This window comes from Anopheles moucheti, chromosome X, assembly GCF_943734755.1.
Source record: "Anopheles moucheti chromosome X, idAnoMoucSN_F20_07, whole genome shotgun sequence".
Lineage (NCBI taxonomy): Eukaryota > Metazoa > Arthropoda > Insecta > Diptera > Culicidae > Anopheles > Anopheles moucheti.
In genome coordinates, this window is record NC_069142.1 from 11756538 (window position 1) to 11774484 (window position 17947).

The 17947-nt window shown below is 45.5% G+C and overlaps 1 protein-coding gene across 1 annotated transcript in view; it reads left to right on the forward strand.

Moving 5' to 3' along the window:
* Positions 1–1041: 1041 nt before the first annotated feature.
* LOC128307322 (disks large 1 tumor suppressor protein) overlaps positions 1042–17947 on the forward strand; it is a 49662-nt gene continuing 32756 nt past the window's right edge. Inside the window, exons 1-5 of the mRNA XM_053045098.1 lie at positions 1042–1141; positions 1368–1944; positions 8301–8432; positions 10116–10237; positions 15756–15896. Coding sequence (XP_052901058.1) covers positions 1926–1944; positions 8301–8432; positions 10116–10237; positions 15756–15896 — 414 coding nt within the window. The 5' untranslated portion in view covers positions 1042–1141; positions 1368–1925. The remainder of the gene's footprint in view (positions 1142–1367; positions 1945–8300; positions 8433–10115; positions 10238–15755; positions 15897–17947) is intronic.

Below are 17947 nucleotides of genomic sequence, written 5' to 3' on the forward strand. Positions count from 1 at the left end.
AAATCGATAACTTCTGGTGGTGGAACGACTCCACCATTAAGGAGCGCTTAATTCGCTATATTTGATTTGTTCGGGTCTCTTTGATGGACGGGACAGAACTTTTTGGGAATTGAGCTCGTTGTGAGTTAACAGCAATGAAGCAATTCTGTGAGATCGCTGCTAAGTAGTTCCAATTCTGAGCAGTTACACCACCTTCACAATCTGATAATCTCCCGGGGGACTTTGGATAAAACGAGGTTTGCAATCCTCCCGAGGTGGTCCGGACGTACTCCACTAACAACAGCGAGCACGAGTTATGCTTAGCAAAGGGCCCTTCCGTATTACATTGTAGCAAGTGCTGGTGGCATCTGTTTACATTAGCTAGAGTGTGTTGGATAGAGCATTGCTTTTCAAACAAATACTCCGCTCGATCAAAGTCGTACGCTACGATACAAACCAGCACGTCACGAGGAAAGCCAAACATTTCCAACACGACCACCACGGTCTCTTGGTTGGCTCGTCGTGAGGCATCAACAAGAGAATTTCGGAAACGATCAATCACCGACTCTGTTGCACTCGGTTTGCACTGAAAAATTCGTACTCCAGCTCGGGAGACTTCACAATCTCGGAAAGCAAAAATACTCCAAAACCGGCGCATCAATCAAACCGGAACGGCAAGCGGAGTATAACGAAGTTGGGGTTGGGGGGATGTTCCTTTTGGGCAGGTGAATAGTCTGAAGAGGAATTGAGGATTTTGGTGGTCCAAAATCTCGATTTTCTGTTTGTGATGCATCTATCACAACAACAGTAAATAGAAATTCCTCTAGACGGTGCAGGTAATGGAGGGTGAGAAGTAGTACCGACACAGAGGTACTCCAGGCGTCCAAGGCCCTGTTTTGCTGCTGAGAGAAACAGTGGCACAGCAGGCAGGCAGCACCAGGCAGCAGTAGGGCCCTGTTGAGCCTGGGAGAGCTACTATAGAGCACGGTGCCGATGAGAGTGAGCTGCAGCCGTGTTTTGTCATTCCCGTGTGTCATATGAATCCCGCGGCGTGTGCAGGCCCCGGTGCAACTGCAAAACTTCTGCCAGGCCCATTCCACACCAGTGCGTTGCTCGTGGCTGATCGAATGATTCTTCCATCGAATCTGGGGAGTGTATTTGTGTATGTGCATGTGTGTATGTGTGTGTGTGGGAGGAGGGGGGAGTTGAATCCTTGCGTACCTTGACGTGCTGTAACCGAAAAATAAAGCTGAACGTTCCATTCTCCGACCCGACCCGAGGTGCAGGCAGATGCTCAACTGGTTGCTGCTCGGGTGTTCCGGGTCGAAAACAGTACGTTCTGGACCTGTACTGTCGTTTAATCTAAGATCTGAATGTTTTAATTCTAGGATGCACGGTTAGCACGGGTTCGGTGATAGGAGGAGAAGAGTTCTGCCTGCCAGACGGCTTCAACACTGCTGCATATAAGTGACCTCACGGTCAACCGTGACCGGTTGTGACCAAACAGGGGACATCACGTGCGTGAAACGAAACCGTTTTCAACCATGCCAAAGCACAGCAAGCAGTACAAGCGTATGTGTGATAATAGCCAATAGCTAAACAACAACACGGACAACAAAAAAAACACCCACACAGTGATAGCATCTTTTTCCAACGAGGTTTCGGTGCAAACAAATTGACTCACAGTGGACGGAAGCGGAACTTACCAATATTATACGCGGTGCAATATTCTGCGTGTTGTGCGTGTCGTGCAGTGTGTTTGTGTGGGTGAGCAACAAAAGGGTACAACGGGGATCAGTGCAGAAGCCAGCAGCTCACCTTAACACAACATCCACGGTGGCCCGGTGTGATTGGAGCAAAGTGGGCCAACAGCGACCACCGACTGCACCGCATACGCAGGTGCCCCTTCCGGTAACTGCCACCAACAGATCGCCACCACCGTCACAATGCCGGTGAAAAAGCAAGGTAAGTCCCTGGCAGGACCTGCTGTTATTTATTGAAATTGTTTGCAACCTGTCGTGTTTGGTGTTTGTCGTTTGTGAGGTTATGTGAGGTTATGTGAGGGAAGCAGCAGGGGGGGGTTGAAGGGGTTGAGGAAGGGCGAGGAGTACACCATAGCCTTTATTCGTTTCGTATCCTGCCGCTTATTGTTTTGCCGATGTCGCTCTGTGCAGAAACACCGAAGTTGTCAATGTATCTCCCGTGATCCTGCAGCAGGGAGCAGAATTTGCCGACCGAAAAACAAGAAAATCAACAACAAAACCCCCTCGCTTTGTGGCAACGAAAGCGCGAGCGAGCGGGTTAAATTAGATTACATCTGATATGGAAATAAAATCAAGTGCCCTTGTATACGTGTTTCCTGCCACACACTATCAGATGGTTAGGGACTCAATGGGGGAGGGGGAGGTGGGAGTCATTAGGGGGAGGATCTGATCTGAGGAAAAAAGATCTGAAATTTAATTATGCAGCATCCGGGACCGACACAACCGCAACCACAGAACCACACACACACCGTACCCCCCCCCCCCCCCTTTTCACTCTCAACCGTCCCATTCACAGTCCGCCCAGGGTCCTCTCAGGTCCTGCCACCATTTTCCGGGAGCTGAATATTGCAAAAAAAAAAAAACGAAAACAGCGGCTGTCCGTATTATTTGTTGCTGCTTTTCCGTTTTGCTTTGTGTGTTGTGCTTTAATAACACGCTTTGAAAAACGCACATCCCCACCCTATTGGGTGGATCGCACCTATTGGTGTAGGTAGGAGGAGGGCTGTCGTTTAAACACAGTTCCGATATCAGCAAACTGTCATACTGGAATGGGCAGGTGGGTGGGGGGGGAGGTGTTGGTTGTCACCGGCGGTGAAATCCATTTTGCTGGGGAAAATCTTTCCTTCCTGGTGTGCTTCATGTTACAGGACCACCCCCCCACCACCCCCCTTTATAAGCTGGCTTATAACCATGCACACACACAGGGAGTCGCGCGGTACTCGCAGTAGCCGTGTGTGAAGTGTTAGTTAATCCAGACAGCTACTGTTATATAATTACCATCATCAGCGCTGGCAGTGGCCTCGATGTCGTGTGACTGTAAAAACGGGGGGGGTATTTTACTTTATTTTCTTTATTTTCTTGAAAGGGATGAGGGGGTTCAAAGAGGAAGAGTACAAATTGTACACAGATTGCTGTTAGCATAGCAGTAAAGAAGAGTCGGTGAGTCGATCGTAAAGTGGCAGATGTTGATTGCGCTATATAGAAAGGCACCGTCTCTACGTCCAGCCAGCCACAAATGTGAAACTATCCACACACACACACACACACACACATACACACGCATACATTAGCACCACTAATGGTGTTCGTCTACATCCTTTCGGGTCAATTTTTCCTTCCCGGCAGACCGGTGTGAGTGAACAGGTATGAGGTGGTATGAGTCGAGAACATCGCTTCCGACCCTCACATCTGCTCACCCGCTCTGACCCAGTTTCCAACCTTCAGGCTACGACTCCATCCCATCCCGGCGAGTCCCTTTAAGGACTGTGTCACTGTAAACGGGCAGGAATGAAACACCAAATGGTATCCGTTTTGGAAAGTGGGGGACCATTCCACAATACAATCTGTTCGAATGTATTCCCACATTTCTAGAAGACTCTCGCGTATCCGTCTCATGCTTCCATAACAGCCCCGAATGAGCTGCAGAACGCTGGGTATACAGCGGAATAAACGGTTTTATGTGATCAGTGGTAGCGATATCACAACCTGCACGTAGAAAAGAATAAATAATACATCCATGATGATGCGACGCGGTACATGGAACGCAATGATAAGCAGTACACCATCACCTATTAGCGATGATGAGGCCCCGGCTGGCGGAAACGGATGGGCATAGAAGGCTCATGCCGCCCGGTACGTTCGGTTGGCTGAAGTGCTACCCCCATTGCAAGATAAGCTGACTCCTGCATGAAAGGTAAATACTGTCTACCTATATGGCTGCCAGATTCAAACAGGGCGGAAACGGCTAGAACGTTCTGCTTTCCAATGAGAGAAAAGACACATCCCGGTCAGAGATGTCAAACCCCGAAATTTTTTTTTATTGTAGTATTATTTATATATTTTAAATAATATATACCTGCAATCAGTGAGGTTAATCGCCAGAACCAAACACTCTTAATGGTACTGGAAGTATAGTAGCCCTCAAGACGGAAATGAACCTGTGCCAGACCAGGAGGCCCAAGAATTTAACACCGATGTTGAGTTGGTATAGTAATTCGGCATAGAAGCGATCTTGACGATGGTTAGTCGCAAAGCGTGTGAAGAGTTTAAATCCTAACTAATGCAATTAATGCCATTCCGACTTCTATTCTTTACGAAACTGGCAAATTCGAGTATTGCTGTATAATTTCTACATTAGGTCTAACCTGTTGGTTAGCCACCCAACAACTGAGATAAAAAGGCAAAAACAACTTATCTGCTAACTCAAAAACACCTCAGACATGACATAGTCATGTAAGAAAATATAAACAAATAACTCTACTAATAACCTCTTTGTTGACCACAAATCAGGTGTGGTTAGAATTTTTTTTACAAACAATTTTCCAGCCTAGAACAGTCGACAAATCACGGCTTGCGAGCCGCATGAGGCTCTTTTCCACTCTCTTTGTGGCGCCCTTTATACTGAAATCTTACCCCAAATTTTAATTGCATTTAGTGCTTATTGGTGATTAAAGAAAATATTTCAATAAATGCTGCATATAAAACTGAAATTTTCTTTGCAGAAAATGAAGAAAAAGCAGTAAGAAAAGAGAAGGATGACAGGTTTTTTTGTCTCCTTTTTCTTGAAAATTGTGCCATTTTAGTACCACATACTGTAAGAACTTGAAACGACTCAAAGTTGAGCGCTGTCGTACGCCAATCCAACGCCATCATTCCAATTCCAGTCTGCCACACCTCCACCACCCTCTGTCTCTGTGAATAGCCCAAAAGCACTTTAAGGGGTTGGGTCATCCGGTGTTCATCAAGTATTTAATTATTAGTTTTAATCAAATTTTAATTGATTCCATGAGTATAATTACGATAATTGGCTATTTGCTCCAAAAAAAATATAACGACCACTGGCGTAGGTTGAATTTTGTCTAAAAACCTAATTCTTAATCTGATATTTCAAAACATACAGCAAATAGATAATCATAATGATTAAATCATAATGATAATCATAATGATTAAAAAAAAACCATGTTGTTAATGCTACTAAAAAAGAAAATTTAAAAATCTTCCTTGAGTGAACGTTTGACATCCCTGGCACCAGCATTATATCATTCACCGGCACAATCGTCTAGCCGTTTGCTTTGGCAGATAGTTTTTGGACACTTTATTCAGCTTCAACAGCATCAACAACAGCAACAAAATCTAACCTTAATTCGCATAATCTTGCTATCAACAGCGAACCATTGTCACCATTGGCGGCAACAAACGCATTGCCTAGGTGTACTGCGGTACCCGGCACGAGCAATACGCGTGCCAAGACCAACTTTGAACCCTTCCCGGTTTTTCGGACGGTAAACGGTGTCTCAAAGTGAGCTTGCACTGGAATTGTTCTCCATCGCACAAAGTGCGGTAGATGTGAGCGAATGCAAATCTGTTTGATGTACGGTTGCGTGGATGAATGGGTGGCTCCATTCAGCGTGGTGTTCGGGATGCGGGTGACACACGTAGCGACGGTTCCATTGTGCTGCACTTCAAACACGCAACTGTGACGTTCTGAATGGACGATTTTTATAGATCGTTGAAACGACCGAAGACGGGAAGGGGGGGGGGGGGGGGGTGGTGGAGAGAGGTGTAGCAGCAGAATGGAAAATGGAATGAACGGGGCAAAAACTTTTCACTTTATCAGTGAACACACTCTGGTTTATAAAGCACTTCGCCCACAAGTGCATCGTGTTCTAGTCCGATGAAACGGGTCACATTTTCTCTAGGAAAAGGGGGGGTTTAGAGAGAAAAAGCCATGGAACAACTCGTGCTCTTGGCTATTAGGATAGAGGTGGTAAAGTGGGTATAGAACTCTATCGATAGAAACACACTCACATAGGGAAGCACCCACGCCTTTCATATCCATCGATCGAGAGCAGAGCTGACAGCGCGTCCGGCAACAACCGGTCGTCGATGTGACAGGCGAGCACCGAACAGTATATGCAGCGGAAAGATCCGGCAGCTACACAATGTACTCGCTTGCCGGCAATCGACAAAAACCCATCGGAGATCCGCCCGGTACGATACGGGGAAAGCGTTGCCACCGGGGTTGTGTGTACTTGAAAGAGCTGCAAAGCTAAAAAGTTGTCACGTTTTCATCGGCTCGCACCTCCAGGGCTGGGCGCACCGTTGGTTGCAGGCAGACAGTCAGGGAGGAATTTGCTGCAGCGTAATGCTTGCGTAGAAAGTTCTGAACCGTTCAATCACGCTAACCCTTCCCCCCCCCCTTCCCTTCTTCCCCTGCGCCCCTCATCTCACCAACGGATATCTCGTTCGCCTTGATCTCGGCCTTAATCTCGGGCTCGAGCTGTTGCATCTCGACGGTGTAGATTGGACAGAGGGGGTTGAGGGTGTCGGCGTCGGAATGGTTCTAATTTTAAGTTTTCCCAACTAGACCACACTTCCGACAAGGTTAATTTCACAGCAACAGCACGGTTGATATCGATCCGTATTGGCAACCCCTGCATCGGTGCATGGGAGGTAAAATGACAACTTTCGTGCAAGGGGTTCCTTCATCTAGGTCGAGCATGTCCAAACCGAAACACTGGAACTCGGAACTGGCAGCTACAGCAGGCCGATGCTGATTGGGGGATTTTTGGGATGGGGGAGGTTGAACTGGGGCGAAGGAAACGTTGGGATGATTTGTTGATTCCAGATGTTCTACGGTGAACTGACGGCGAATCAACACTGGCCAGAAACGACCCGATCGATACCGACCCAACCTCGTGTAATGGGAGTTGGGGTTTTTTTTTTCTTTTCCCCTCCATTAACCCCCCTTACCAACCCCCCTACTCAACACCCCTTTCCCCTACTGTTTGCCAGCATTTTACGACGGTTCGTTTGGCAACACTGTTCGACCCCGTGTTACCTGTCCGCCGCAGGATTTGCTAGGGGCTTTTGTTCCCCGCTTTGTTTGTTTGCACGCTACGTGTTGCGTTTTCGGATCGCTAAAGTTGCCAAGTTGCTGCCTTTTTCAAAAAAAAAAAACCAAACCCCCCTTTTTTCCCAAACGAAAGTGACACTATTTGGGGCGCATTCTCTCCCGGTTCAGACGTGTGCTCCAACAACAGTCACCATCGGCATCGGCAGAACCTCGCAGACAGAGCGTGCACTAACCTAGACGTTTCAGCAAGCGCTGGCTTCGTACCGAACCTTAAACTTGGCTAACGTTTAAAAATAACTTCTTTTTTGTTTTTTTTTTTTGTTTGGCTGCCCCTGTCATTGCAGTTCTAGCGTGCTCGCGTCTCTTCGCCTCGGGAACTCCAACTCCTGGTGCGGTTAACCGCTCGCTATCGGTTCATTATATTTCGCTAGATGAACTGACCGCATTTTCGTAATCCCATGCTGACCAACAAGCCGCACCAGGCGGAATGACGTCTGATTGAGGCGGGGTTTTTTTGGGGGGTTGGGGATTTTTTTTTCGTTCACCGAGCATGCCGGTGTTTTGGGTGAGGTATCTTGAATTACCTCACACTGTACAATCGGGAAAATACCCTTGAACAGGGGGGGGGGGGGGGGTGTTTCCTTAGGGGTGCTATTTTTGGTGTACGCAAATTGTGAAACCCCGAAGGGACCGAACTACTTTGCCTAAGCAGCGGAGAACATGACCAGCATTAACAAAATGTAGATGAGCTATGGCGGCGATAAAAGTGGACCGAATGCTCACGCAAACCCCCGCTGGAACGGCATGTTTCGCTCATGGAATGTGGCCTGTAGTGCCTGTCGGTTTCGGAAACTGTACTTCAATAAAAATAAATTCATAAAACACACACACACTATTACACTAATCGACCTTGGACAATAAAATTCGGGTGGACAACTCTTCTGGGCGGGGATGCCTCAGAACGGTACCGAAAATAGAACGCGCGCTGCACATAAAAAAAACCCGATATGAGTTATGACAGGTGTTTGCGTTAATGGGTACGAGCTTTTTGCGTGTTTTAACTGTGTGTTTCTTGCCTTCGCTTTGCTGTATTTGATTTGCTTCGTTCGTGTGTGTGTTACATCGCGCGAACGCTAACGTTATACAATCGCCATCTTGCTTATCTCGTTTCGTCTTTTGTGTACCCCGCTCCCTCATTGCAGAAGCACACCGGGCGCTCGAGCTGCTGGAGGACTACCATTCCCGTCTGTCGACACCGCAGGACCGCGCCCTACGCAGCGCCATCGAACGCGTCATCCGGATATTCAAATCGCGCCTCTTCCAGGCCCTGCTGGGTAAGTGTGTTTCTTGCGCCCCACAGGCGATTCTCCAAAAAAAAAACCCTCCCCGCACCAAGGACGGTCTCGGTCTCACATTGCTTGCCAAACTGCTCCGTTTTGATCGAATCGTCGCTGGCAAATCGTGGTATGAACCGCAACCGTGGCCGAGTTGCGCTCGTCTAGGTAGAAGCGTTTCTGCTGATATAACAATCAGCTATTTATAGCACACAATTAGCAAGATGAAGCTTATGCAAGCGCAAACGCTGCTGCTACGAAGCTGTTCAATGAAGGTTGCAGCACAATCAGTCTCCCTCCCCCTCCCCCTCCAACCCCACACACACACACACACACACAACGTCTCGCTTTCCCCAAAATCCAATGCCACGACGGCGTGGCTGTCAGATGCGAAACCAGAAGTCGAACCGCCCCGGCATCCACTGCAAAAAAAAACTGGACGTGTGAAGCAGCAGACCACCACCGACCACCGAGTGCATCGCCCCGGTCAAGCAATTGAGGCCACCCGGCCCCATCCCGGCCCCCGGTACGGTCTCTCCTTCATTTGCGTCACATTAAAAATAAAACCCCCGGAATGTTGCTCCAATTTCTCCGACATTTTAGCGTCCGGCTTTTCTATTAGACAACGCACACACACACACATGTACATCGGTCGTCCATTTCCCGTGCCTTATCGGTGGGGGGGGGGGGGAGGTGGAAAATGGATTCGAAGCAAGCAGAAAAGTGTGGCTTGGCAGTATCATCGGCTTCGAAACGATGCTTTCACTCATTGCAGCTCCAACCAACGAAATGAGATGCAAAAGAAGATGACTGGCTGGATGGAGGAAGGACCAGGCCAGGGGAAGGAGCGGGAGGGGGGGGTGCCATTGCTAGGCATCGATTGTCATGGTTTCCTCTTTTTTTCCGGATCTTTTGGCTTGTTTTTCTTTTGCTAAAACCGTCATATCGATGTTCGGGGGTTGTTGAGTCGTCTTTGCCAACGAGGGAAGATCATTTTCTTCGAAGGCACCCATTTGACGACGCCATCCGGTCATGTGTTTCGATCGATTTTTCAACATTTTTGGGATGCTTCTTTTTCTTTTTTCCTTGTTTTTTTTATTTGGTGAGCTAAAACCGGAAGACTACTGCTCGGAAAGGATGAAGTAGTAGTGCAAACAAAAAAAAAAGAAAATTGGGAAAATCAAGTCGAGTCTGACTTGATTTTCTTTTATTTATTTTTTTCGTGGAGAAAAACTTTGCAAACAGCACGGTGCACAGTACGGTCGGAATCTTTCGCTCCTTCGAATCCTTCGAATCCATTTCCCATTTGCAATACGCCCAAAGCAACACAGAACAGACAAACCGCGGAGTTGTAAAACTTTGCCGGAATGAAAGAATGTTTAGCTTCTCGTCGGTGGAACAAGAAAAAAAAGGTGAAAAGCGAAGCGAAACAAATACTTCGCTAGCTATATAAAAATGGTCGCTGGAGGAAGAAAAAACGACACCCCGAGAAGGTCAATCGGACGCCGGTTTGTCTGTGATGATGTAGTGCTGTATTACCCCCCGACCGGAAGGGAAGATGATTTTACATTTCTCCACCAATGATGGAACGACATCGATCCATCAACCGAACACAGCCCCACTCGCACCAAGCATTACAAGCATTTTCATTTTTCCCTTTTTCTCACCCCGCTCCAATCGCAGATATACAAGAGTTTTACGAGCTGACGCTACTGGACGAATCCAAAACCGTACAGCAGAAGACCGCCGAAACGCTGCTGATTGCTAGCAAATGGGAACAGGATAATGCCATCAAGGCGAACGAAGTAAGTATGGGGTGGGGTTTTGGGGCGTGTGTGGGCGCGGGAAAAAAAGGGAATCCTTACACATGAAATCGGATCCATTGGGTTTTGGTTTAGTTTGTTTCGTCCTCCCTCCCGATGGATCCTTTTTTTGTTGTGTGTGCCTGTAATGGTTCGTTTTTAATTCACACACACAATTACACACACGGCACGGGCGAAAAGCTCGCACTGCTGCTTCGAATTACCGGGTAAGTTTTAATCAGCACATTACGCCCACCACCCACCCATCCACGCGGCCACGGAAGCAATTGTTATAAAATTAGAACGTAACAGCATCAGGTACCATCGGCTGTTGGAACCTCCGAGCCGTTTGTTGGGCACGGGCAAAATGGTTGGGTGCGGACACGAGTGTGGCTTGCAATTTTGCTGCAGATACACACAGCAGCACCCAGCATTTTTCAACTAAACCATGCACACGGAAGAAAACGCGTGTGCGCGTTTGTGGGGTGTCTTTTACCGGTCATTATTTAAAGCTGTGTTTTGCTGCAAATTAATAACAAGCTCATATGTCTGTCTGCTTGCCACCAAAACGGCCCCCCCCCCCCCCACCCTCCCCTCCCACCCACCCGTTGATCACCCGTTGGGCCCTGGTATTTTTGGGTTGTGTCCTATCGGCAAACAATCCCTGCTAGTGTGGCCACCGGTAACGAGCGCTGCACGCTAAGGGTTGCTTCGTGTCCAAGAAACAAATCTGACCAGGGGTCGGCAAGCATTTTTTTAATCGTTTTTTTTTAATTATTAACGTTGCAATTAAAAGTTTTATCCTTAGCCTAATATAATTATTGCAAAATTTGGGAAATTTAAGTACTTATAAAATAAATTTAAACATTAAGCAACATATAATTATTTATGTATACACAATTAAATTACAGGCGTAATACGCGGTTTTTGGAAATTTGACAGATCAGTTTTAGCACAAAATCTAAGTCAAAAAGGTTCGAAAATATCTTCCTTCTTCATATTAAGTGTTTGTTTTTATTTGATTATAATGTATTTTATCGCAAAGTCGCATAATTTGTTGATTAAATAAAGTCTACCAAGAAAAAAGTCGACTCTGTGACTTTGAAGTATAAACAAAATTGCACCATAATTCGACTTACGATTTCGAAATTCGAGATACGTGGATTTTTACCGGGTTATAGCAGTCTGATATAATAGCGTATCTCGGGGACTGCCTGTATATACAATTTTCATATATACTACTAAGTACCAGGCGCCCCCATATTCCTATACAGTTGTTTCCCCGAGTTAAGCGAATTCGAGATAAGCGAATCTTAAAATGTTGACAGTTTGTGTAATTTTGTATTTAAATATTCCCAAAAACACGTTACATTTTAATTGTTATAAATATACATGTACATATAAATTTAAAGTTACGTTACATTTTAAATGTTATAAATATACATTTTCATAGAAATTTATTCTAATTGTTGAAACAAACGTGGTAATAACAATTATCTATGTGCTTCCTAGCGTGAAAAACAGAAATCGATGTCTTTTCGTGTAACTCATTAAAGGACTGTATAAATGTGTTGCATTATTTTCAATCAAGTATAAAAAAAGAGTTTTAAAATAAAAACGATTATGATCAGTTTGGAACTTTTCACTGCATCCAGCTGCACATCCCCTTTAATTTAATAATTACTTCCCCGAATTTCAACTGCGTTTGCCAACCGGTGTGCTGCAGCAGGAATGTGTAAACAATTTTTGTTGTTGTGTATTTTAATTGAAAGTCAATAACATCGACAACGGGACGTTGTACATCAAAGTGAGTGGCGTTTGAAATGTTACGGTTTTCTCCCCACGGCATCCTTTAATCGGCTGAGTACACACTTGATAAAGTAAGCTTTCGCAGTTCTGAGTGGGAAATGTTTACCCATCAATGCGAATTTGTATTCTAGATGTTAAGAACTAGTATCTCAGGCAGTCAACAATCAATCTTACAATCATAAAGTATTATTGGATACGCTTTTGTTAGATGTAGTGTTGGGTAATTCAGATTCATGAGTTAATTAAAACACCACCAAAAACAATAATTTATTAAATCACCTTGACATTTCTGTAAGGGCAACATAAAGTTACGGCCAGTAGAATAAAATTCAGTCCGATTAGGTTTATGAATGCTAGCATTGCTAATAACAACTTCATCTGTATAAAACTTCTTATTTTAGAGGCGATAATCATAAAAAAGACGCCAAAATTATGTTTCCGAAGAGATTAATGAATCTCGAGGATACATAAGTCTCAGAGGGTTCATAAATCTCAAGGATTCATGTATATTTTGAGAATCGACTCATGATTTGAATGACTCCTCGTTAAAGATTCATATGAATGAATCAATCAATGCAATGAATCAAAAATGAATGAAGCACAACAGATGATATTAAAGCTACAATATCTCTTCTTTAAATCTAATAAAAAAACACAATTTAATTATCTGTTTTGTTATAACTATCAAAACACTATAGCAATCATCAATTCCTTCTTAGTAAGTTTCCTTGGTTTACCCAACTACAATCATTAGCTTTAGTTAAAACACGATTTCAAAGGTAATAGCTTCTCTAGTTGCATATCCTAACAAGATTACACAACTCCCACCAGTGGTTGAATATTTTAACAGCAAAGCAACTGACAAAAAAAAAACGCTCACACTAACAGTTAAGTAATTGGATTAGTGATGGGATTGCACGTTGCAAATTATTTCAGATCTCGGGTTGCAGAACCGGGAGCATTACGGACAATGGCTGTCGCTCGTTGCAGTTTTTAAATTAAATTAATCAACGTACGGCAGCATGCCGGCAAACCGGTTGCAATTCCTAGAATACTGTGAATAGTCTGATTGGGCGAAGCGACAACAACAACACAAAACCAGCTCGATGTGACAAGGCGGTGTGTCACCTGGCAGTGGTTTCGTTGCTTTTTTTAAAATGGAATTCTATAAAATTTCTTTAGAAATAGAACTACCCATGTACCTTGTTGCAGTGGCTTTTTTTCCTGTAAAATATACAATGATTGGGAAAACTTGTATGAATTAGGAAAATTCTCGGACGTAATGTGTATTAATTCGGTTAAAAATCGAAACAATCCTCAAGAGCCCCCAGCTTGCCAACCCCTGCAATCCAACGATCGTTCGCTAGGGGCACACACACCCGGTATTGAAGGCACCTCGCATGTCCGCAACGCACGCAAATGCCATGTGTCTGTGGGAGGCATTTTATGATAACCCCCCCCCCCCCCTCCCCCCTCCCTTCACCCCTCACCGCCCGCGGGTAAAAGGTGTGGTAACGGAATCGGATTTTTTTTTGCAAATCGGTGTGAAATATGAGCACATTTGGCCAGCACATGCGGCACGCCGGCTTCAAACCGGCCCCGCTTCTGGTCGGCGAGGATCGTAAACACACACACACACAGACACACAAAACGGACCGTCCGCTTGATGCTGAAGATGGACGGCCGCGGCCCAGTACCGCCGTATCAATCCCGAATCGGCCGAATATCGTCGTTGGTAGCCGAAGGTTATATTAAGCGGTGTAGAATAATAGTGGCAACTGAATAGATGACACCGTGGATGATGCTCCCATCCCATCTCACCGGGCGCTCGGGGCGCATCAGGGGGGGAGGGGAGTGGCGGGGGGTGAGGGGTTTCCCTTTTGGCCATAGCGCCTGTCAGTGAAGGTTTACGATCCCGCGATACACTCTCCCAGGCGCACACGTATCGTGTTGATTTCTTTTCCCCCCCACCATTACCGAACCCCCCGCCCTCCTCGTCCTTCCCATATCCAATGCTCTTAAAATGAGCTTCCCATAGGCAGCTGCCACTCTCTCGCCGCACAACTACGTGCCACGCTTCCCTTTACGCCCTGCGGGAGGGGTGCGTTTAGCAACCGTAACTTAATTTCGGACGCAAAGGAAATCCCACACACACACACACATTCGCTCTTTTCTCTTACCGAGGGAGTGTGGGAGGGGGGGGGGGGAGGGGGTGTACCTTTTTCACGGTTTTCGCCCATCCACCCTGCCGTCCACTGGGTATCATGCACGAGTGTTTTTGCCCCATTTCGATCGGCTCGGCTCCCCGGCGTCGGTAGCGTCGTCCCCGGGACACACTGTACCGGTGCGCCCCCTGGCGGACGCCAACACTCGAGGGGTTTTTGCGACTCTCCGCGCCACTCTGGGCGGGACACGGGACTAGTTGAGATTGATTTGTTTTGGACCGCGGACGCGTGTGTTGTCGGATTTTTATTTTGGCCGTTTGTTTGTTTTGTTTGTTTTGTTTGTTTGTTTGTTGTTATTTGTTTCTCTCCGTATTTATTTCGACCTTTGTTTGTTTGCTCGAGCGATAGCGTTACTATTGTTTGTTCACGTCGCTGTTGTTCTTGGTTGGTTTGGTGCCGAATTTTCACCCCCGTTGTGCACCTGTGGCGCCTGTAGGCCACTTCGGTTGTCGATCGGAATCGATCGTGTTTGGTGACCACTGTAACCTAATCTATCGAACTAATATCCTGGCGTGATATCGCAGTGTCCCGCATGTATTAGTCTTGTGCATTCAAAACCTCAACATAATACGCGTGCTGAGAGGGAAGAAAAGGGGGTTGGGGATGGGGGAACGACCCCCAACATGGTGGGTTTTGTAACATAGGCGAAGATCGTGAGTTCTCGCTTCTCGCCTCTCAAGGCTAGTTTTATTTTTATTTTATTAATCTCATAAAGTTCCCCTACGCTACAACGCTAGGTGGGCGATTTTTCCACGTGGTTTTTGGGTTGGGAGTGGGGAAATCTTCTGGTGAAGACATGGAAAGTTGAGAGGTCACCTAGATGGACGTCGCAATATGCGTGAGATTGTTGGAGAGTTCTAACACAACATCAGCGTGCGTGAAGTGCTAGGAAGTGGAGGAAGTTCTGATACAGACAGTTGTTAGAAGTTGAAGTTTTTGAAGCGTCCTGAGGATCTTTGCATCTCTCGAAGTGAGATTTGACGTGGAAAGTTCTGTGGTCCGTGATACCTAGGGTATTCTACTTACTGCATGACGCCACTATCAACCATTCTCAATTTTCTCTATCAAGTCAACTCCAGCCACCAGACTACGGTGAAAGTGAAAGTTTCCTGATATCTCGTCGATAATTGTGCAAGAATTTGGGTGTTTTTGTGGTAATCTTCCGAAGGAACGGAGTATGTCAGTAGTGTTGTACATTTAGCCATCAAGGCTCTCCATCCGAACATGATTGACTGGGTTTCGATCGTACGCCACTCGCGGCACCGGATATCGTCCTACGTGTCGCCCCGGCGCCGTACGGACAAACCGAGTGATCGTTACACGGTTTGCACCGACTCCATACCGTTGCCGCACCATGCCGCCAAATCGAGAGCGAGTGTACGTACGTCCACATGCTCTAAATCTCCAACAAAAAAAACCAAGAAACAAAAAATAAAAACGAACTCCAAACAGCCAATCTCACCCGCTGTTCGCATCTCTTCCCGCAGGCAAACCGCATCAAGCAGCAGGAACAGGAGCAGCAACAGTTGCAGCAACAGCAGCAGACACCGCCACAGCTTCTGCTCCAGCAGGAGGTGGATAAGCAGCCGATCATCGAGCTACCGTCGCCCCGGCTGACGACAACCAAAGTGAGTCGTTAGCGCCCTTCCAAACTCTGCTTCCGTATTGCGTGTGTCTTGCATGCCTGTCTTTCTTGTGTGCTTGTTGGCTGTGTTACGTTCAGGGTCTGAGGAGATCCGTTTTGCGATCTGCATGTAGAATGCATTTCACTCTTCCTTTTCGGTTTACGGTTTGAAATCGTGGCGGAATACCTGCATTCCTAAATCGAACGAACCTGTTTCGTTTTGTAGGCTAGATGACACGAAATGAAATATGAGATAGAGGGTGCAACACGTTCGTTTTCAATTATGTCGCACGGTTAGATATAAAAGATGTAATTCCGCTCACGTCCATTACGATTCCTTTAGATGTGTTTCGTTGTTTTAGAGTAGTTTAGTACATTCAAGAATAGAGGACACTAGAATATGTGATGAAGGAATGAACAATTTCAGAATTAGACGACATATACTTAGCTCTTAGTGTGTAGCATTATTCGCAGCCGGCTCGACGCCCATGTTGCCCATTTGCTGTAGTAAACTGCATGAACTCCGTATGCCACAAACTTAATAGTGTGTTTGTTTTTGTATGTGTGTGTGTTTTTTTTTTCATTTGTTTGCGTAACCGTCTGTGTTTGATCATGATTTGTTTATTGCTCGACCAACATCCTGATGCTGTAAATCTCTCAACAACCAAAAAAAAAACTCCCCCAAGAGCATTCTTCTGCTTTTTGAACATACGATAACCAGCTTTTCCAAGTAAGTACAACACCCCTGCGCCAACAATCGTTACTAGCCGGCAGGGATGCTGCAAATATACAAATGAAAAATATAATTCTAGCCGCCCTGCACAATGGGCGCTGGGTTGAGGGGGAATGGTTAAACAAAGAGTTAGTGGTAATGTTCTATCAACCGAGGCTGCAAACTTGGGCTTTCCTTTATTTTTCGTCTACAATCAACAGCGCGAACCGTTTGAATGAGATATCAAACAACTCTCTTACCTCTTGATACATCGCCTTGAGGCAAGTGCAGGAAACTGTAGTATCTGCCTTTCACATGACGTAAGCAGCGGGCAACAAAAAGGCGCAAGCCTGAAAAACAAAGCGAAGCAACAAAATAATTCAAAGAAATTACTCTTCCTGTCAGTTTTTGCCTGGGCAAAAGAATGGGTTAGAAGTCAAAGACGGGGGGAAAAAAAGAGTCTTGCAAGAAGCAACATTTCAGCCAAAGATAAAAGAACGCAACAACGTTTATAATTCATCTTCAAAAAGTTTCGGACAGCCTGCTCACACACACAGAAGAAAAGGAATAAGAAAGGCAATGCCAAAGTCGACCGGTACGCGGGGCACGGGGTAATGCAATCGAAACAATGTTTAAAAATGTTTCATTATTTACAAAACAACAACAACAATCAAACACACATACACATATCAAATTGCTACCCTTGCTGCTCCGACCGACGTACACGCATTTACGAGCGATTAAAGCTGTGTAGCGTGTGAGTAACAATAAAGACGCCCACCAAAAATAACATAACAGCAACACACACAAAAAAACGCCCTGGCAAAGTGTGCTAAACTGAGCAAAGCCCTCATTTCTGCGATCTAATCAAATATATAAACCATTCCCGAAACCCACCCACATGCGAACGCGCGCACTTGATGAAGAATTGGACATCTTGGTGCAGGGTTCGCAAAACTATGTTTTATGTGTTTGGGTTGTATTCTACATTTTTTTATTACTTGTTTAAATTATTATTTGATGTTAACGATTAGTATAGACAGCGATCTTCAATCATTGCTTAATCTGTTGCTATTATTAGGGTAAAATTTCTCAACAAATTATCATACATGCACTATACTTTAAATAAATATCTAATTCTAGAGAATTCCGGTCGAATTATTCTGAATGAAAAGTTTAGTTGGTTTCGACTTCTCAAAAGATTTTCTGTCTGAAGACATAAAAAAACAGTCAACCTCCTAATAACGAATACGACAAGTATTTTATGAGCAAATTGGGGCCCTTGACCTTTTTGATTTTGCTGCTGCACGGTGACTAAATCGAAACATTGAAGCAACTATGAC